This window comes from Ptychodera flava, chromosome 1, assembly GCF_041260155.1.
Source record: "Ptychodera flava strain L36383 chromosome 1, AS_Pfla_20210202, whole genome shotgun sequence".
NCBI lineage: Eukaryota > Metazoa > Hemichordata > Enteropneusta > Ptychoderidae > Ptychodera > Ptychodera flava.
Genome location: NC_091928.1, coordinates 54,752,649 through 54,774,785, shown reverse-complemented (window position 1 = coordinate 54,774,785; position 22,137 = coordinate 54,752,649). Strand labels below are relative to the sequence as shown.

At 36.4% G+C, this 22,137-nt stretch overlaps 1 protein-coding gene across 1 annotated transcript; it reads right to left on the bottom strand.

The window, feature by feature from the left end:
* Positions 1 to 809: 809 nt before the first annotated feature.
* Positions 810 to 16,979, bottom strand: LOC139141175 (arylsulfatase J-like). The gene is made up of 10 exons (XM_070710802.1): positions 16,609 to 16,979; positions 14,901 to 15,060; positions 13,994 to 14,106; positions 13,448 to 13,558; positions 11,875 to 12,000; positions 11,280 to 11,406; positions 10,470 to 10,827; positions 5,361 to 5,512; positions 4,426 to 4,590; positions 810 to 3,292 (listed from the first exon to the last, which is right to left on the bottom strand). The coding sequence occupies exons 1-10, from the start codon at positions 16,723 to 16,725 to the stop codon at positions 3,150 to 3,152; spliced, it is 1,572 nt and encodes a 523-aa protein (XP_070566903.1). The 5' UTR covers positions 16,726 to 16,979; the 3' UTR covers positions 810 to 3,149.
* Between the last annotated feature and the right edge of the window lie 5,158 nt (positions 16,980 to 22,137).

Below are 22,137 nucleotides of genomic sequence, written 5' to 3'. Positions count from 1 at the left end.
TCAGGTCTACTTTGACTGAAAATGTTTTGAACACTCACCAACAGGTATAGGGCTGTTTCAGTGTACTCTTTGTCTAACTCTTGTGTCCAGCATTTACATCTCAATGAATACAGCAGTATATGTACAGCAGTGGACGTTTACATATCATTCGGGTTGTACACAGAAATAGAAAAATACCGTCAAGGACAGTGTGCTAATATTTGGTTTGAATTAGTCCATTCAAAAAATATTTAAACCAGAAAAACAAGAATGACAAAAGTAAATAAGGTCTGAAACTTTAGGTACTGGAGGTCAACTTCAGCAACATGCATAGCAGAGAAATGTTTCAACTCAGTCCCTCCTAGTTTGAGCAGGTCTGCCAATATCTATCAGTTCATGAACAATGACAGGAAATGACTCATAAGCTGCTTCAGTTACTGTCACAAAATAGGTGCACTGCATACAAATAGGTTAACGGTCATAAAACCTCTTACTCAGATATGTTGGCTGTTTCAGCTACTGCCACCTCTCCTGCACATTTGCAGGATTTCCCCTTTTTTCTTACCGCTCATTTGCATATTTTTGAAACTGAGATGTTCATTTGAATAACGTCACAACTCAACCCCTGGGTCTACCTGTACACCAAATACTAAGATGGTAGGTATGGCGGTTTGGGAGCTTTTGCGTTTGACAGACATACATCTGCACATACATACATACATACATACAGACATACAGACATACAAATGCCACCGACTCACCACATAAGCTCTTTATGGTATTATATATACATACCAAATATGAGCTAAAAACAACCTCTTAGACCAGACTTGATAGTGACTCATGTAATATTTATTCTATTTTCAAATAAAGTGATAAATTTGGCAACTTATCATGTCTTGCTTTATAATGATTAAAGAAATGAACAGAGAATGTAAAAGTCACTGATGCTGATGTTACAGAAAGCAAGAATGTATTCATGCTGTGTTTTTTCGAAACCTTGGGACAAGACTTGAAGCAATAAATTGTTCTAATGGTACACTTTGAGGATGAAACCCAACCCCTGAAACAATGTCTGGACTGTTAACATCTGCCTGGGCTATTTTGTCCTTTTGACCTCACACAAAAGTGCTGTAAGTTCATTTTGAGTGAGTGCTTTGCAACTCCAGCTATGCAATAGTCTACCATGTAGAGCAGCCACTTATATACAAAACAACCAATTATGGTGACACTAATGAATTAAGCACCAGAGATTATAGAGTCTAGAATGGTTGGGACCTGGCAAATTATAAACTCTGTGGCCTGACGTTTGTTTTGTACTCAATCAGATAAAACAATCCCAAATAATGCATGTAAAACACTGACAAGACTTAAACTTTCTCTGGAACTGAAGCCTGTAAAGCAGCATTTGCTATTGCTTGTGATTTATTTTCTGGTATTTTTGTAATGTCTATGAAGAAGATTCTTGTTTTACTCCAAATATCACATCAAAATGTCTATCATTGAATCTGACAACAGGGTACATCTGTGCAACACACAATATTATTGAGGACAACTGAATCATTGCCCCTCAAATTTTCTTTTGCAAAGCTACAGAGGCGGTGAGTGATTTTTTTACAAATCAGCAAAATCTTCCAAAATCTGTCCTTCATAATTGTAAGGTGGTAAGAAAACTTTTCTATTTATTTTCTTTGTACAAATCAGCAAAATCTTCCAAAATCTGTCCTACATAATTGTAAGGTGGTAAGAAAACTTTTCTATTTATTTTCTTTGTACAAATCAGCAAAATCTCCCACTTGTTCCATAGTCACTCTTGACTCAGAGTTTACATTTTACAAACTGTCCGCAATAATAGAGGCATTACATACACAGGCAGTGTTGACAGAACAAATTCTGAGCATTTCAACTTGCTTCCACAAGAAAACAAAATACTTGACAATGTATACATTTGCTGCTATTTCAAAAATATTTCAAACTTGGCAAAAGTAGAATCAGCAATTCAGAGGAACAGTTTAATTATTCTCCCTGGCGCAATTGTAATTCACATATTGTATGTCTTCACTTGGATTGTTTATTGGCATCCGTAGCCACAAAACTGTAATTTTTATGCTTTGCAAAATTTATGTTTGTCGGTGATAATTTTATGATCAAGGATGTCTATTCTATCATCAAGATCTCATGAGATTTAAGTTTGCATCTACATTGTTGATTAGAAACATTGATGTTATATTTGGTTCAAGGAGATATGACTGGTCAAACACACAACTCAGTAGTGTACTAAAGACTATGTGTATGTAAACAATGATGTGTTCACATGATAATTCTATAACAATTTACCTCATTGCACAAATGATGCTACAAATATTTTCAAAAGTTTGACATGTAAAGGAGTTGCAATTATGCAATAACAATGAGAAATTTAATTAAAATATTGCAATCAGTGTTTGATCTAGACAGGGTTATTGGGCATTCCTCCTCTGTTGACATGTTGGCACCTCATGAAATGGTGCCATTCCACCTAAGCAATACAAGAAGAACACATGAACTGGTGAAATCCCTTCTAAATTTTCTTGTAAGGGGGAAAATCCCCCTGTTGATGCCATCCTAGATAAAACACGGCATAATATTTATTTCTCATGTTAAAAATAAAGGAAAAATATAAAATATAAGTATGTACAATTTTAGCAAAAAAAATATATTTTTCTTCAAATATAAGATGTTGCATAAATCCACGATTGAAGCTCAAAATGTTGAACTGATAGACCGATGACTTCATTGAAACAATGCAATGGATTAAAATGAAACAAGTATTAACAAGTTACCTCAGAGTACTGAAGTGCATTGATTTTCATTGTCCATATTTGCCAGTAAGTAACAATTTCTAAAATGACTTCATTTGAGAAAAGAAAAGAAAAATCCATATCTGTTTCAGGAAGAGAATAATGTCTGGTACTGCCAGCTTATGGATGAGAAATGTAATGTTAGTGTTTGTAAGTTATATCAGATGATGAGGTAACTCATGGATATTGTATCAGGATAGGTAGCTTTGTGCTACTTTCATTATCTGGTCTAAATCCCACAAAAGTTTCTGTGATGACATGCCGGATACTTTAAAGCACAGTGCATGGATGGTGTACGTCACTGACTTTGGTGTCTGTGACAGCTCTTATTTACAATGTTGTTAGATTGACCCAAGGTGACCAAACTCCACCATGTAGTTTGGGATCTGCTCTGGGATCATCAGGTGGAAACCATGGCAACACAGCTGTAGCATTGTACTCATCAAGTCTTGATAGTAATTCTTTCAAAATGTCTTGAAACAAAGGAGAGATAAAATGAAGGAAAACACTTTGTTTCTGAACATTCCTGATGAATACAGAAGTGATGGTAATTATCCATGGATCATTGTCTTGATTTTAGTCAGACTCTTTGATGTAATAATGCCCCATCAATGAATAAAGAAAAGGTATCCTGGCTATATCTATCAATAAAAATTTCTTGTCATACTCCAAAGTATATTGAAATACATACTGTTCAAATTGTCAACACAGATTTTAATTGTGCATTGTGTCGCATGTTGATGCTGCATATTGAATTCAACACAAGATTATAAATTCACTTGTCAAAAACAAAGTTGCAACTTGCAGACAATAAATGGTGATGACTAGGTTTCTACATTTTGTTTTGATGTACATTTGAAAAGGTTGTGTACACCTCCACAGTGAAAGATTTCAACTTTTGCTCAAAATTTCCTTAAGGAATCTTTCAGCCATTCTCTTTCAAAATCAAGAATAAAAATCTCGGTTCACCTTCAAATTTTGTTACTGGACAAAATACCCCCGATTTAGTAACGATGCTGTAACCACTATCTCTATATCAAATATATAGAGAAAAATTAAATTTTGGATTTTTGAAGAAACCAAGACTTTTAAAATTTCCTCACACCAACAGCTTCAAAATGAGCCCCCACAAGTGGTTGATCAGAAAAGAATTGTAAAAGCTGCTAGTCCAAATATCTGTCGCCAAGTCACATTCTACTTTAAGGAGCAAAAGAAGATTACTTTCCTTCTCTAGAATAAGATTATTGACAATATAAAGAAATGTACAGCTACTGTCTCTTTGATATGTCGCTATCTTTACACACAGATTATTTTCTGATCACAGTATGAGTATTGTATTTCATTCTGCCAAAAATTACTTTATACTATACATCACAAATAAAATCATCAACATATTTGTTCATCATGGCATAAATCAAACTTTGAGACTTTGAGAGTCAAGACAAATCAAAATTATCTTTAGTGAACGTACAGAAAAATTGATATTATTGTCAGTGAAACTATAGAAATACTTGAAATCATGAAGTGAAGTTGAAATTATCTAAATTGAAGATATAATTGGGAATTATGAAGTGATGTTACACCCAAAATTTTGTAAGTGACTTACCAGGATACATATTGGCAATGTTGTTGTATTCACATGGATCATTCTTGATGTTATAAAGACACGGTGATTTTGTTGGTTTACAATTTGTTGATGCATTGCTGGGTTTGTGACCACACTCAATGATGGCTGCTCTCATATCTTGACTAGAATGATCAGGTCTGATTCCTAGAATTACAAATTATCAAATATAATGTATAAACCAGTTTCTTTAGCAATCCAATGTCCACAAACAACATTATTGTGCTTTTATGTACTGGATTAATTAATAACTAAACTAAAATTCTGATTCTATAATTTAATATTGCCTATATTTCTCTAGGCAAATACTGTTCTTATCTTGATGGTTTGAAAGTCAAACATTTGCAATATTAAAGTTGCAAATTAGCTCCCACTTTTAGATTCTGTTTGATTTACTGAAGCCTTTTATTTGATGAAGTAACAGAAATCCATCACAATTCAACTTTTTGAAATTAAGTCAATAATATTCAAAATCTTTTGGTGCATCAAAGTCTTAAGGTAATATTCGCATTGAAATTGAAAGACTTCAGCTTTTGCCTAAAACTTTCCACATGGGAACTTAAAACAATTTCCATTCAAAATCAAGAATAAAATCAGGGGTCACCGTGCAAAATTGAATAGTAGAGAAATAAATTACCAAATATTTACCAACATCTGAAAAAAAAAATGGCCGCAATCTTTGTGTAAACTCAATGGGAAAAATTAGATTTCAGAATTTCACAAAACTTTTAAAATGAACCCAAACAAATGGTAGGCTAAAAAAGTATTTAAAAGTTATTGATTGAGTGTTGGAATATGTCTGTCTCTGATGTGCATTCTATCTGAAACATGTTTAACTGTCTAGAATTTAACAAAGTAACCTCCAATTGCTATACTTCTAATTGTATTGTGTTTTCAATTCAAAGTGTAAGTCTTACCATCTGTGACTTGTTCAGGTTTAAACCAACCATCCCATTTGCCCTTGTAGACATCACCAATGATGACTTTGTACTTTCCAACTCTTAGTGCCGCTGTCTGAGTTATTGGATCAATGTTGTGAAGTATTTCATTTCTTGGTGATGCAGTGCCCCTGAAATGGTTAAAGTGAAAGGTGAAAAAAACACTTTTCAACAATCTAACTGGTGTGATTCATTTCAAAGTAGATCTGACTTAATAAATGCCCAGATACATGTAATGGTATTGTGTACATAGCATGTGGGCCCAGTCTCATACTAAAGGTAGTACATGTATGTCTTTTGTTTCAAGTTCCAAGATACATTTTCTTAAATCTCTATAAATGTACAAGATTTGTTTCCATAGAAACTGAAAATGAAGCAGAAAAACACTTTAGTAAAACACATCAAAGGACACGAGTTTCTAACACTTCTAAAACACTTTGATAACATAGGGCCAAAGTCCCTGAAGCTACTATAGACATGGATACAAAATTAAGTATTTCCTGACTGTATGAAATTATCTCACTTAGGTCATCCTAGGGACTTGTAAACCAAAAATTAAAGCTGTCTGACCAGCGGTTTTGAAAAAACAAGCGACTCAACAGTTGACAGAGCTCTGCTGTGTTATGTAGGGAATAACCTTTTGTGACACATGTATTGATGAAGAAGGTGGATATCTTTGATAGCTCATTTCAGGATGGCCTGACCAAAAATGGAAAAAAATTCCGTAAAAATACAGATTTGCATATTTCATCAGACTATATTAGTCTATAATAGCAAATAAACAAGAGTTAATTACATTCTAATTTAAGTAAACAAGACTTGCTTAAATCAAGATTTACGTCATAATAAAACAGCATATCTGTCAGGTTATAAAGAATCTTGAGCTGGTTATCTTTTAATATCAGTATTTTCATCCAAGCATATTTTAACTTTCAAATTAACATTGTAAGTAAGTTCTGTTGAATAAGTTCAGACTGTACGTACTCAGAGAAAGCACACTGAAGAGACAAATGTTTGTAACTTAAGAAGTTCAAGGTCATCAAAAGCATTATAAGGAATCATGTTACACTTTCATTGCACTGTTTACACAGATTGCATAATTGCTATAAATAGCACGAGGAATCTTACAGCCCAGCTTTACCATAAAAACCCTATCACTTTGACCACTCTTTTAATTGACCAATCTATTTTTTTCCTCAAAAAGTAATCTTATTTTATCCTTACCAAGTCAACCATAAATGGAAATTAGAACTTTCTCTATCTCTATTTATTTGACCACCCTATCATGACAAACTATTATGAGCAATTTCTTTTAGATAACATAAATGGTGGTTCAGAATATATCAAAGTTGGGATTCAGGAAAGTTGCCTTTACATGTTTTAATCCCCCAAGATGGTAAGCATTTCACTATGAACTGTCAGAAAAAGTTGAACTTTCTGATAATTCCACACTAAAATTATTTTGGCTTTGATGATTTCCGAATTAATTCAATTATTTAAAATCATATTAATTATTTTTTTCTGGGTGAATTGATAGGGTTTAAACAGTACAAGAATTACATACATACTAAGTCAAATTTTGACCAAAAATGACAAAAAAATTCCTTAAAAATACACATTTGCATATTTCATCACAATTTGAACAAATCTAAGTTGGGTTATCCCTAGGGACCTGTATACCAAATAACAAAGCTGTCTGACCAGCGGTTATGAAGAAGAAGATTTTTTACAAAAAATGCCTTTTTTGCCATTAATTTGCCTATTTTAAACAATATCAAAAAATTAAAAAAATAGTTTCTCAAAATCATATTTTTCATCTACACAACAAATATAAAACAGTGTTCTCCACAAGGGGTTTTTGACGGGCGGTGCGCCCGGCTTCTTTTTGTCGCCGCCCACCTTTAATCTCGCCCGCCCGCCTTTAATCTCGCCCGCCCACCTTTGTTTTCTGTCGCCTAAACTGTTTTCACAGTCAGTTGTCCGAACAATATCTGAAAGCCTATCGAATAAAAATGACAGCAACTGACAACGTCGTGTAATAAAGAGGGACCGTTCACACATCTGTCGGTTTGTTTTGCGACTGCATGCAATCCTCAATGTTCTCCCCAGGCCCCGACGGCCCCGATCCTTTATTTTTTTCGCCCGATCCTGTTTCATATCCGCCGGCGCCGATACTCTTTAGTAAATGTGGTTGAAGACCTATGTTTCTCAGCGGCGATTTTGTCATGCTCTTATTTCAGCAAGCTTTTCAAGTGTGAAACGGCCGTAGTGCCGATGAACACTGGCTAAGACTTCAATTCAAAAAGCTTGAAATGTGTTAAGCTGCCGACCGTACCGTACAGACACCGTCCATTTCATACAACGGACACGGTACACTCGAAGGCTCGGTGTTGCATTTTTGCCAGCGGACACTCAGTCGAAGCATCTATGCTATTGTCAACTGCCATTGCCGCCAATGTCTCGTACTTGTAAGGATCCGAAGGTCAGGAAAAGTGATTTCTATCAGATCTGGCTAAAATCGTACGATTGGTTGAGATAAATATCAGATGCAAAAAAGTATGGTACTTCGCGTGCTCAGGTCGTTGCGTATCCGAGCCAAGTTAGCCATTTTGAGATCCGTGTACGTCCACATGACGTTGAAGCCATCTGTGTCATTTCCTGTCACGCATTCGTAACTTGCATGGATTCATTCGATTGACTTTGAGAAGCAGTTGAGTTTGATCAAGTTTCAAAATCCGTGACCGTTTTAAAATATCAAAGGCGCAATGAAATGAAGTAAAAAGAAACTGCACGAGCTAAAATCATCATTCGTGTGATCATCCGAATACAGCAGCTATGTACCGTACATACGGTTCTGTAGACCTACTGTATAGTTCAAAGGTCGCGTGTGATCGAGATCTAGTGCGCCAGCGTGCTCCACACAAACATGCATGGCAGCCTACGCCGCGCAGTTGTCGAAGTTTTGTACGTTTGCCGAACTAAGAGTCGATGAAATTTCAAATCTTTCTCTTGAAATACTTGGTATCATTTTTTTCGGCTCCCTTTATTATGAATTGAGTTTTAAAGTCAACGTATGTTTCTCTGCAGGCATGCTCCGCTGACTCCGCATTGTAACTTAGTGCATTATTCAGTCCGTGTCAACTTGTCATGGACGTAAAAAAAAGACGTTCATGGCTTTACCAATCCGGCTACAGACAAACATATAGTAACAGAGGGTCACATGAAAACGTGCCACCATTTGCCACCGATTATTTCGAACACTGATTACTTCTCATGTAGGCCTACTTTTGAATTTTCATGTTGGTATTGTGCAATATATTTACTAAATTGTGTATTGTTTGTATTAGTTCAATGTGTTTTTTTTCACTTTTGATGTTTTATTATTTATTTAAAGTAAAAAGACAGGATTTAAATGTAAAAATAAATTGTGTAGCTTGCCATTAATCACTGCTGAATGGAGAAAAATATTGAGAATGTCAGAAGTATATCTCATCACTGGAGTGCCTTGTGAATAGCCCTGGTGATATGTAAATTGTATGCAAATATTATGCAAATACATATGCTAATTAGCCGCCCGCCTTTAATTTTCATTTGTGGAGAACACTGTAAAATCAGTAAGTACTGCGGTTCTCAAGATATTTGAGTGGACGGACGCCTCACAAACAGACATACATACATACATACATACATACATACATACATACATACATACCGGTACATACATACATACATACATACAGACTGACAACAGACGCCGGACGGATACCCATCCCAATAGCTTCTATAGACTATAGTCTATAGTAGCTAATAAATGAAAACATGATGGTAATCTTAACCCCTTGACTACCTTGAACGCCGGATATATCCGGCACCATATTGAAGTACCATATACCTTGAGTGCCGGAAATATCCGGCACAGTTAAATACGCGTATTAGCCCCTAAAAATCCCATAATTTCGGCATCGGCACACAGCGCGACTAAGATAAATGTTTTCCGACCTGGCCTGATTATGATTGTGCCCCGGCACGTCCGAGTACGGCCAAAATCCGGAAGCAAATGTCGTGACCCATGACCTCGGCCCTTAAAGGTCAAGCTGATTACAGAAGCGTTATGCTGATTGTTTACAGTTTTCAGAAGCTGGTTGATGTCATTTACTTGGAAGATTTTTATGGTTTGTTTTTTTTAATGAAATGAAATATTTATTTATTGAAAAAAAATGATTCATATGTAAATATGTTCTATTAACAGCAATATTCTGTGAATGAAACTGGAGGAGATATAATTTTTTACTATAACCCAGTGAAATTTTATAGCAGTTATACTGTCAATATGACTGGTCACATGACTGGTCATGTAATTGGTCATGTGATATGTTGTTCCCTAAAATGTATTTTAAATATTGTCAATTATTTTTTGATAAATCATAATCATTTTAGAAGCATGTTTCTGCAAGGAAGACATAAAGCAGGTCTTTACAAATATAAAATATGTTGATTTTCAAATGCAGAATCATGTCAGATGCTGATGTTTGTGGTTCATTTGCTCTACCTTTTGTGAGAAAATTCTTAAACAGGTGCATCTATAAATAAAGTAAAGGGTAGTTATTATTACATATATGTAAATTCAATGCCATGATAATTGCAACTGTTTTCAAATTTGAGTCATTTTATGGATTCAAAACACGTCCTGATGCTTCAAATATTCTTTCCCAGCATATTCTTTGCCAACTCTGGTCACATGACGAGTCATGTGACCCGTCACGTTACCTGAAAATACAAAACTTATGTATGAGAAAGTGGGAAATTTCATTCTGATCAGAAAATATATGGTTTATTGGTACTTACTTAATGTTTACTCTAAGCAGTGTTGATGCAATGACCACACCCCAGATTTTATCAATATTTACATAAGGGGCCTGGTATATAGGAATACATTGGCCTTGGTAGTCAAGGAGTTAAACATTTTAATTTCTGTCTGCCTACTTGAATATTAAACAAGGCCTTGCTTGTTTAAATATCAGAGAAAGATACGGCATATGTTATACATGTTTAAGAATAACCAATATTAATTCTTAATTCTGTGCTTACATGGACAAAGTGTCCCATAGATTGACACCATCCAAATTCTGTGGTAATTCTGAAACGTTACCACCTGCTGCATGATAGAGTGTTGGTAACCAATCACAAACATGGACCATTCCTTCCTGAATTATTCCAGACTTTTCCAGGAGAGGGCTATGGATAAGTCCAGTGCCTCTGACACCACCTTCCCAGAGTGTAGCTTTGATGCCTCGGAGAGGCCAGTTTGAAGCATAATTTCTGTCAAAACCAGCAGCAGGTCCTCCATTGTCAGTGGTGAATACGATGATAGAATTGTTATAAAGTCCGGTGTCTTTGAGAGTCTTTGTGATATTTCCAATGGAATCATCTAATGCAGATGCCATTGCTGTGATTGTAAGAAAACAAAATATATATACATAATTATATATATATTTTTGAAAACCAAAGATATTTAAAGTCCGTCAAGTGTTGTGTACTGAATTTTGTTACAAAGACAATTCGGGAACCAGGCATGTATTTATTGGGATGATGATGATAATGATAATGATAATGACGATGATATCAATGTATATAAATTAATCAAATGAAGTTTTTGAGGAGAAAAAAACTAAGTGAATAGAGAAAGAAAATAATGATCCAACATTGCTGACTTAAGGTGATTTAAAAAATGAAATCAGAATACAGAAAACACACCCCTCGTGAAAATATCCTTACAGATCTTGCTGTAAAAATATCAGTACTGGTAGTATACAGTTTCTTAATTGGTGATGTGATGTAAGGAAAGATATAGGAGTTAAGAAAAACAGAGAAGAAGAGATGAAATGTTGGATTACCTACCTGCAAACATTTTCCTGTTCTTATCTTGAATATGTGGAAATCTTTTAACATATTTATCAGGTGCTTCCAGTGGTTGACTGGGATTGGCACTGTGGACGGCTAAATGAGCTAGATATAGAAAAAGAGGCTGAGTATTGAGATGACAGTGTGTGAGATGGTGTATGAGAGAGAGAGAGAGAGAGAGAGAGAGAGAGAGAGAGAGAGACAGACAGACAGACAGACAGACAGAGAAAAATTTATTGTTGCTTTTGATATTTTTTTTTGGTTAAATTCAAGCATAGGGTTGACAATGTCGATTGCTTCAATGTGTTTGAAATTCACAGAGTGCCTGTGACATGATATGACATCTGCCAGTTCAGTCTCACATCAAACATGTCATTGGCAACAAGTCCATTTTTCTTGGTAGCAATATCAGTACCTATATACTCTTCCCTAATTGGGTGTAGATCTACAGTTCACTGGTGTGGGATCAAGCAATGACTTACCTGATTTATTCAACCCTACCTTAGGTGTTGATCCTTTGACTTGTGATTCACTTTCTTAATTTCAAATCATTATGTTTTTTAACCAATCCTGATTATGGAAGCTACTGTACCTGTTGATTGTTGTTTTGTTTAATGATGTCTTCAACTTTGGTTGTAAACAGTTCAGTGGTGTACTGTCCATCAAGTGAATGTCTGACACTGACATTGTCACGTAAATCATAACCCATGTATTCATTCTGTAATAAAGACATTCATTCAAATACTATGTTAGTTTCAAAGCAACTAAGTTTGTTTAATCAAATGAATTTCTCCTGATGGTTTTGGAAATTATTAATTGTATTTGCAAAGTTGTTTCAATAAATTGTATTCACTAGTCTTTGTCCATGGGGACTTATAGATTTGGTTGAGTCAGTGTGAGTCAATATGTAAAGTAAAGAACACTTAAACTGACTGTAAAATCTATAACAACATGGCATTCCTATTGTAATGCTAGTGAAGACTTGGATTTGTTTTCATTACGTCATGGCCATGAATTACAAGATTCCATTTAAAGTGGCACTCCCACTTTGTAACATTTTTAAAACATATTTTTTTAATGCCAACAGTTGATATTTGATGTGGCGACTGCACGAGGATCGCGATATATTGATAAAAACATGTCATTTCCCGGGCGTATTTTTCACATTCCGAAGTTTTACGATCGTTTCTGATTATGACCCGAAATCCCCCAAAGGTTTGTTGTGCTGATTGACGATATTCTAGGGAGTCCGTAATAAGTTCGAACGACGCAATTAATTTACCTCCCACTGCGAAGACTTTATACAGTATTATGCCTTTAACTCAGGTGAGTTTTTTTTAAAACCTCTCCTTAGTTTTTGTCATTTTCATTATTCTCAATCAGTTCTATTATATTTTTAACCAATACCACATAAATATCAGTTTTACGTGTATAATATTAGCGGCCTCTAATGACTACATTTTGTCGTCTGCCACACAGTTACGAGTGGTTCGATACATAGCTGCCGCCGCGTGGTATGCATCTAATACCACGCGGGGGCCGTTGTGTATCAACCACACGAAACTGTGCTACTCACCTATGCGAATTCTGGTGGAATCAGCAAAAATTGTTTTTCGTTTTTTTGCCAAGTCAGTGAGACTCAGCTTTCTCCCATGGGGTCACATGGCCGATCACCAAGGCGAGTGGAACTGTGGCGTACAGCAGTATCAGCATAGACTTGTACTCCATTGCTTAGTTGACAATGCCCCTGTGCCGAACGTTCGATGTTCGGAAGCTGAATTTAGGTGGTCAAATATCAACCATTGGCATTAAAAAAATGTGTTTTAAAAATGTTACCAAATGGGAGTGCCACTTTAATAATAGAGCAATATGACATCAAATCAGTTCCGGCAATTGTTATCACTCAAGGAAAGTACACCCAAAGGTCCAACAAACAAACAAACAAAGTATCAGACGAAAGTATGTAGGTTTTCGTGACTTTTATGAAAGAAAGATAGCTGTGAAGACAAAGCTATCAAAAATTGCAGTATTTGAATTTTATTCTAACAATGTTTGAAACTGAAAACTGGAAAATCAAATGGAATATTAATACCGGTATACTATTTTGAGATGCATTTCTGTAGTTTTGTTCTTCTGCATTGTTTCTGTTTTCTGTCAGTTCTCACCTCTAAAGTCATGTGATCATAGTAATCTTCTTTTCCATTGTAATAACCAAAGAAGGAATCAAATCCACGGAATGTTGGTGTATACTGCCAGGCAAAGAATCCCAGATGCCACTGAGTGGACAGAAAACCAGACATTGTGTCAGGATGAGATTTTGTGACTGCCTTGACAGAAATACTCACCTGGACTTTACTTTGATAGCTTGCATTTTGGTATTAAATTTATCTCATTGGGCTTGACTTTCTGGTAATCTGACTGACCTTCACCTCTGTATGGGATTTCAGGCTTGAGATGGTTTAATTGATGGTGTGAGAGAATGTGTTACCGAAATACCGGTATGATGAACCTGGATGATAAAATGTTTACTTCTGTGGTCAGTGTAGTTACTCTGTGACATGTACCGGTAGTTTAACTACCATCAGTACACTCTGTTTAATTGTCTGGGTGATGACCCACAATTCAGTGCAATTTGCTGGCTGATTGATACAATAATATTTTTCTCAATACCAGTGTATGGTTGTGGTATTAATCTGGTATGAATGCCTTACCTTGCCAACCATGTGTGTAGAGTATCCTAATTTCTTAAAATATTGTGGAAATATGGTTTCATTCAGCGGCAAACCAGATGGCATTGCTCCCATTATGACATCATGCTGTAAACCTGATTTTAACAAAAACAACAATTTCATTGGTATTCTACTGGTAACACAATCTGACGTATTTAAGGGTAATATTAATGACACATAAGGGCCTACTTGTACATGTCAGTCTCTCCTTGGAGAGCTGATCCCACAACACAAAAGTTTTGGCAATTCAGGATATCAGTATCCACAAGCTGTACAAGATATTACTGAGTGCTCTGAAATGCAAAGGCACTTAAAAGACAAACAGGATTTACAAGGCTTTACCTGCACCATTTTATATCAGGTGTTCTAGATTTTTCACTATGTAAAAGATCGTCCCATCAAATCTTGACAAATGATTTTCTTGAATGCAACCCAGTCGTGAATTAAAATATTAAGAATTCATCTCAATTTTCCAGTATAAAGGATCTTACCTACCAAAACACGAAAGACCAATATTGCAATGAGGTCATCTTCATACAGAATCATATGACAATTCACCAAGATTCACAGAGTCTGACGATATATTGTTGAGTCATTTCTTGTTTATAGTGTTAAAATTAGATAACATCAATACCATACCATACTTGATGTAGACTTCTATAGGACTAATCTTACTTACCAAGATGTATAGGATGTCTGCCTGTCATCAGAGCAGCCCTGGTTGGTGTGTAGACTGGCTGTACATAGTAATTGTGTAGAATTCTATAGGACTAATCTTACTTACCAAGATGTATAGGATGTCTGCCTGTCATCAAAGCAGCCCTGGTTGGTGTACAGATTGGCTGTACATAGTAATTGTGTAGAATTCTACAGGACTAATCTTACTTACCAAGATGTATAGGATGTCTGCCTGTCATCAAAGCAGCCCTGGTTGGTGTACAGATTGGCTGTACATAGTAATTATGTAATATGACTCCATTGTAAGCCAGGTCATCAATGTTTGGAGTGGGAATCTGATCAGATCCATGGAAACTCACATCATCCCATCCCTAAGAGGAAGCATACACACAAAATTTCATGCAATTATACAAGACAAATTGAAAGTTTGCAACACTTACAATGACTTTGTGGGTTGAATATTGTGATATTGCATTGCCATGAAGTATTTCCAGAGCTCTGACTGCAGCCATCACTCGAGTAATGCATGTGTATTAATCCACGGTGACATACGGGCTGATTCTAGGGGTTAGTGACTCAGTATTATATTTACTGAACAGTAGGGTTGACTCATAGAAAATTTTAAGAAATTAATTACCACAATGACAGAGAGTTCAGGAATCATAAAAATAGGAAGCACAATATTGGTGTGTATTCACAGCTTTATGTATGGATGGAGACTTGAAACACATAGACAGGTGACCTTCGTGTTCCTGGAACATCGACACCAATCCATCCACCATCAGTTTTTCCTATTTAGCAAATTATTCCTTTCTTGATGATAAAATATGAGGTTGCAATTCCAAGCTGTGTTCATGCCAAAGGGGTAATTCACATCTTGAACAACGGGCATATCAAAAGTGGTGGTGGAGGGACTGTGGCTTTCAGTACACCAATGGGGGTTATGATCATGGTACACCTTATACATACTAGCATAATTTGCTTAGCTTTGATATCTACGTGGTTTTGTGATCATTGGAGAAAATGTGACACACAAGTGAATTCAACCAAAGACTGTAGTTAACCAACGTTATGTGTGCCATTGCTTTTGTGGAAGCAAGGATAGATACAAAACAAACACAGGCCAAAACAAACATAACAATCAAACAAACAAAAGCAAACAAATAACATCACACAAAAAGACAATTAACTAACACATAATAAAATAAAATAAATAAATATGTAAATATATAAATAAATATATGAGAAAACAATAAAATGAATAAGAATTGAAATGATTGACCCATTAGCACATGCAGAAATTCAAAATGCTGTCCGCTATAAACTGACATCGCATTTTGAGTAAGTTACATGTGTTGTTCACTAAATTATTTCAATTCTTACTCAGTTTACCATTTTTTTATTTATTTATTTAATATTTGGGTTTTTGTTGATTATTTGATTATTTATTTGTTATTTATTACTGATTTGTTTGTTTTGTTTGATTGGTTGGTTGTTTATACGTTTGTTTTCGTTTGTTTACTTTGTTTATATTTGTTTTATTTTTTATTGTTTGTTTGTTTGTTTATCTTGCTTCCGTGTGGTGTGGATGGCAGGCGTGAAACGCCCAGCGGAAATGCCTCCTGTAGAACAATGAGTGTCTGTACATTGAACTTCACTGAAAGACGATAATCAATGTTTTCACCTGAAAATTACCTTCTCCAACGTGTGTGATTGAGCATATGAAGGGAACACAAAGTGTGTGTGCCACCACAGTCTCCTGTTTCTGCTCTGCGCCTACGCGCCTACAGACGTGTGTAAATGCCTTCTTCTCGGGCATATGTACACATGTCTATGAGGCGTGTGAGAGCAGGGCAGAATTTTAGAAAACAGGCGACTGTGGTGCCAGCTCTGTCATGGTTTGAGGGACTGCGACTTACCAGATCATCAGCCACAATGAGAATGATGTGTGGTCTTGACTGTGCTGCAGACTGCTGTACACCAGATGACACAAACACAGACAGAAGAACACAGAGATATCTCGGTAATAAAATCATTTTGATTCTGTCATCGTTTTTTGCGGAAAGTCATTCACTGTTCAGTGTGTCGTTAATATTCGGGTCTCCTTGATTGATCAGATCGTTTTCTTTGGGCGGTTTCTCAATTCCCACTACATGATTTCCGTCAGAACTTCAATCACAGGAAATCACGAGTTCGTCGCCTGACTTCGAAGCTCAGTTAGGAGGGAGTGAGTTGTTGACGGTCAGCCCACTGCACTGGTCATGGTCAGACCCTCGACTCTGTATCAGGTGACCAACGTGACCCATGACCTCACAAAGTTTGTTTACTATAGCGCCGCCACATAGTCGATTTGACACTCGTATGCCTCCAATAGTGAACCTAGAAATGTTCTTTCCTATGAAGTTTTTTTGTTAATTTGCATTCATTTAGGTACCTGAAACAGTTTTAGCTTGGTTGCCCTAAAATTAATGTCGGGCAACTCTCGTAATTTGCATAATCCAAGATGGCCGCCAAATCATCTGTAAAATTCAACCATGGACCTACAAATGTTCTTTCAAATGAAGTTTTTCGTTGATTTGCATTCATATGGGTACCTAAAGCAAATTTAGCTTCGTTGCTGAAAAATTTACGTTAGGCAATTCTCTTAATTTGCATAATCCAAGATGGCCGCCAAATATTATCTGAAATTAAACTTTGACCCACAAATGTTCTTTTCTGTAATTTTTTTGATGATTTGCGTTCACATTGGTACCTGTTGCAATATTAGCTTAGTTGCAAGTTATGTGGGCATTTTGCATAAATTGCATAATCCAACATGGCCGCGATATTATCTCTAGAATTGAACTTTTTACTAAAATGTCTTTAAATAATATGCAATTTGTCTCTTTTAGGGTATTCATGGGTCTGGAAACCATTTCTGATATTAATTTTGCAATTGCAGCTCACGTTCACGTGCTCGAGGTCAAAACACGGTAAATTTGACCTATTGATGGACAACAAATAGAATACTTTATTGAAAAGGCAATAACAATATACAGAAAGGATTGTACGAATTCGTGTACTGCCAACGTTTTTTTCAAATAGGCCTACTTTTGAATAAACGTAAGCCCACTCACGATTGCAGTGTTATATCTACACATCAGCTCTACTGGTGTTATGAGATTGCAGTACAATCAAAACACACATGCGTATAGACACACAGGAACTTCTACGCTTGTCACCGCATATGGTTTTGTTTATACCGCTGTCTGTTCGAATTCCAGATTAAGCCTTTCGTACGATATATGTTCCAGGCTTTGAGATGACTGACACATTATCTGGTGCTGGAAAGTGCCTCCTCCCGTCCTGTAGCAGATCTGAACAACTTAAAAGGTTCAAACTGCAGGGTCTAGAACGACTGATAAGTTGTGCAGTAGAAAGGCATGATGATGAAACCCGTACTATAAGACAGGCTATTTTTGATTCACAAGGAGAGGATGCATTTTTAGAAGTTCATAAAGGCTGTTGCTGTTTATTCACTTAAAAATACCATATCAAAAAAGTTGTTGATATGAAGAGGAAGGAGAGTTCAATAGACAGTGATAAGCCCCTACTGCGAGAATTAGACGATCACAAGTTACAGAGTTCAATTTTAAAAAGCAATGTTTGTTTTGTGGTACACCTTGTGAGCCCATTGATCGAAAATATTCTGATAGGTGGGACAGATAGATACAGTGTGAAAGAATAGGTCTTAAGAATGCTCCACCTTTTAAGGCCATTGTATTACAGTATTGTGATGATAGAATGATTAATGGAGTCGAGAGGTTGCTATGCGTTGTCATGGTGTACATGACTTATCAGCAGCTGAGGCACAGTATCACGTACGTTGTTATGATGAATTCAGGAAAATTCCTATGAATGCTGACCAAAGCCCAATGATTGATGATGCCGCTTTGATGTACATAAATACATGAATACATAAATAGAAAATCATGTACTTGGACATCCATTGAATTGTCTGATAAGAATCTCAGTTATGGTGGTCAGTTGACACGAAAGCAAATGTTTACAGAGCTAGTTTCTTATTTTGGAAGTGATGTGGTAGTACTTCACTCTGAAGGTTGTACATCTATTGTTGGTTTCCGCGAGTTTCTTGGCAGAATTTTAAGTTTGTAAAAGTAGAAACTGTGGATGAAGAAAATGAGGATGCATTGGTGCGAAAGATCACAACAGAGGCGCGTGATATTCCAGTCAACAACAAAAACTATGATCTTGGTGATTTTGGTTTGGGTGTCAAACTACACCACAAGTTTGGTAGCAGTGATCTCATTCATATATTAAATGAACATGGATACACTGTGTCGTATGATTAGGTGCTGTGTTTCCGCAAGTCTGCAGCTAAATATGTTGGTGATAATGCTGTCATGCTGCACAAGATTATGGGACTTACTAGAACAGTTGGAACCATATTTGGCTGGTATGAAAATTTTGATTTGCTGGTGTCAACCAGCAAGTACAAGTACGCCATTGTTCCTGGCTTACTGATTGTTGAAACCATTCCACTCGATAGCATCTTGTCCATGGTGTAGACTACTGAGCCATAGTGTGTCCTTCACTTGTGCAGCTACGAGACTGGCCTGGCGAGTTTGTACCTCCTTAAAACTGATTCCGGTGGTCACATTACCAGTTTATACTGCAGGAGGAACTACCTTCTTAGGGCCAGTGTAGTATAAAAGTGTTAATGCCTTGCCTTTGCCAACAGACTTGGCTTGTTTAGATGTAAGGCGAGGGATAACAAGTGTACTGAGTCAAGGCTAAGTACTCTCAGTCTCAATAATCCCAGCTGGATGCTTCTGAAATTCTGTTGCCATGGCATGTGTCTCACGGCAACCATTTGGAGTTGACACCAGCAAATCAAAATTGTCATACCAGCCAAATATATGGGTCCAACTGTTCGAGTAAGCCCCATCATCTAGTGCAGCAGGACAGAATTATCACCAACATATTCTGCTGCAGACTTGCGGAAATGCAGCACCTCATCATATGACACAGTGTATCCATGTTCATTTAATATATGAATTCGAACAGCTACCAAACTTGTGGTGTAGTTTGACACCCAAACAAAGAGTTGTTTGGTTTCGTGTATTGGTGATGTGATATCACCGTCTATTGAACTCTCCTTCCTCTTTCTCTCCTTGAACTCTCCTTCCTCTTCATATCAAAAACTTGTTTTAATGGTATTTGGAAGTGATTGAACAGTAACAGCCTTGATGAACTTCTAAAAATGCATCCTCTCCTTGTGAATCCAAATAGCCTGTATTAAGTACGGGTTTCATCATCATGCCTTTCTACTGCACAACTTATCAGTCGTTCTACACCCTGCAGCTTGAACTTTTTAAGTTGTCCAGATCTTCTACAGGTCGGGAGGAGGCACTTCCCAGCACCAGATAATGTGTCAGTCATCTAAAAGCCTGGAACACATATTGTACAAAAGGCTTAATCTGGAATTCGAACAGACAGCGGTATAAACAAAACCATATGCGGTGACAAGCGTAGAAGTTCCTGTATGTCTATACGCATGTGTGTTTTGATTGTACTGCAATCTCATAACACCAGTAGAGCTGATGTGTAGATATAACACTGCAATCGTGAGTGGGCTTACGTTTATTCAAAAGTAGGCCTATTGGAAAAAACGTTGGCAGTACACGAATTCGTACAATCCTTTCTGTATATTGTTATTGCCTTTTCAATGAAGTATCCTATTTGTTGTCCATCAATAGGTCAAATTTACCTTGTTTTGACCTTGAGCACGTGAACGTGAGCTGCAATTGAAAAATTAATATCAGAAATGATTTCCAGACCCATGAATACCCTAAAAGAGACAAATTGCATATTATTTAAAGACAATTTAGTAAAAAGTTCAATTTTAGAGATAATATCGCGGCCATGTTGGATTATGCAAATTACGCAAAATGCCCACATAACTTGCAACTAAGCTAATATTGCAACAGGTACTAATTTGAACGCAAATCATCAAAAAAATTACAGAAAAGAACATTTGTGGGTCAAAGTTTAATTTCAGATAATATTTGGCGGCCATCTTGGATTATGCAAATTAAGAGAATTGCCTGACATAAATTTTTCAGCAACGAAGCTAAATTTGCTTTAGGTACCCATTTGAATGCAAATCAACGAAAAACTTCATTTGAAAGAACATTTGTAGGTCCATGGTTGAATTTTACAGATGATTTGGCGGCCATCTTGGATTATGCAAATTACGAGAGTTGCCCAACATTAATTTTTGGGCAACCAAGCTAAAAGTGTTTCAGGTACCCAAATGAATGCAAATCAACGAAAAAACGTCATAGGAAAGAACATTTCTAGGTTCATGAAATTTCAAATCGACTAACATCACACATCGTGTATTTCCTTTGTCGCTGCGCTGCTCCGTGCTGCACTTACGGGGAGTAAATTGACGTCTCTGCTAGCTGCTCGTCTTACCCTGTTAAATACTAACCCACGTGACCCAGGGCCTCAAGAATGAAGTTGGGATTTGATAACGTAATTTTCACTGATGACTCTAGTGGTTAGGGGAGAACCATTTGATTTCTGGGGGGATATGGAGGATTTTGAGAAAAAAAATTTGTCACCAGGTGAGAGAGAAGAAAAAAAAAATGACCCTGTCATGGCCTGAGAAAAAAAAAATTGTCATAACAGACAGAAGAGCAAAAAAAAATTGTCACAATACACCAGAAATAAGCAAAATTTGGAAACCTTATTCTCATGTAGCCTTTGCCGGCGCCCCGCCATAGGCGGCGCAAATGTTTTACCATAAGCAATTCTTAAGTTTTTTCCAGCACTTATGATATAAGCATGCACTACATAGGTCTACTTTACACCTCAGTACACTCAATGTTTTCCTTCCCTTTTCTGACCTAAGAAATCATATTTCAGGATTTCTGTTGCAATATCTCAATGGCATAGGCACTATTCTAAAGGGGACTATTTGGCTTCTGTAAATTGTGAAAATTAAAAACACAAGACAGGAGTCAATAAACTAGTGTTAAAACCAACATATTATTTTCTCAATATAAATTTGTTAGAAAGATGTACCTTGACAATGGAAACTTGAGGAACAACAAATCCTTCAAAGCTGTCACGTGGTATACAGAGAGTAACCAATACGCATAGTATGCTTGACAGAGAAAAATATTCAAATCAAACACTGTGTCTTACGTGGTGATGCATCTGAAGTTAGAACTCTATCCATGGCAGTATTTATCTCGGGAGAGATTTAGTAATGATTCCAAAGACTTATCGTTAAAGTAGTTAAAAGAAATTGCGTCATTTTACTGAAGAGCACACGCAGTAGATATCACATATTTCTAATACAGCTGTGTTCGTCATTGAAATGACAACGCAGTTTTTGATAACACTCGGTAACTTTGAAAGAAATCTTCAGAATTAGG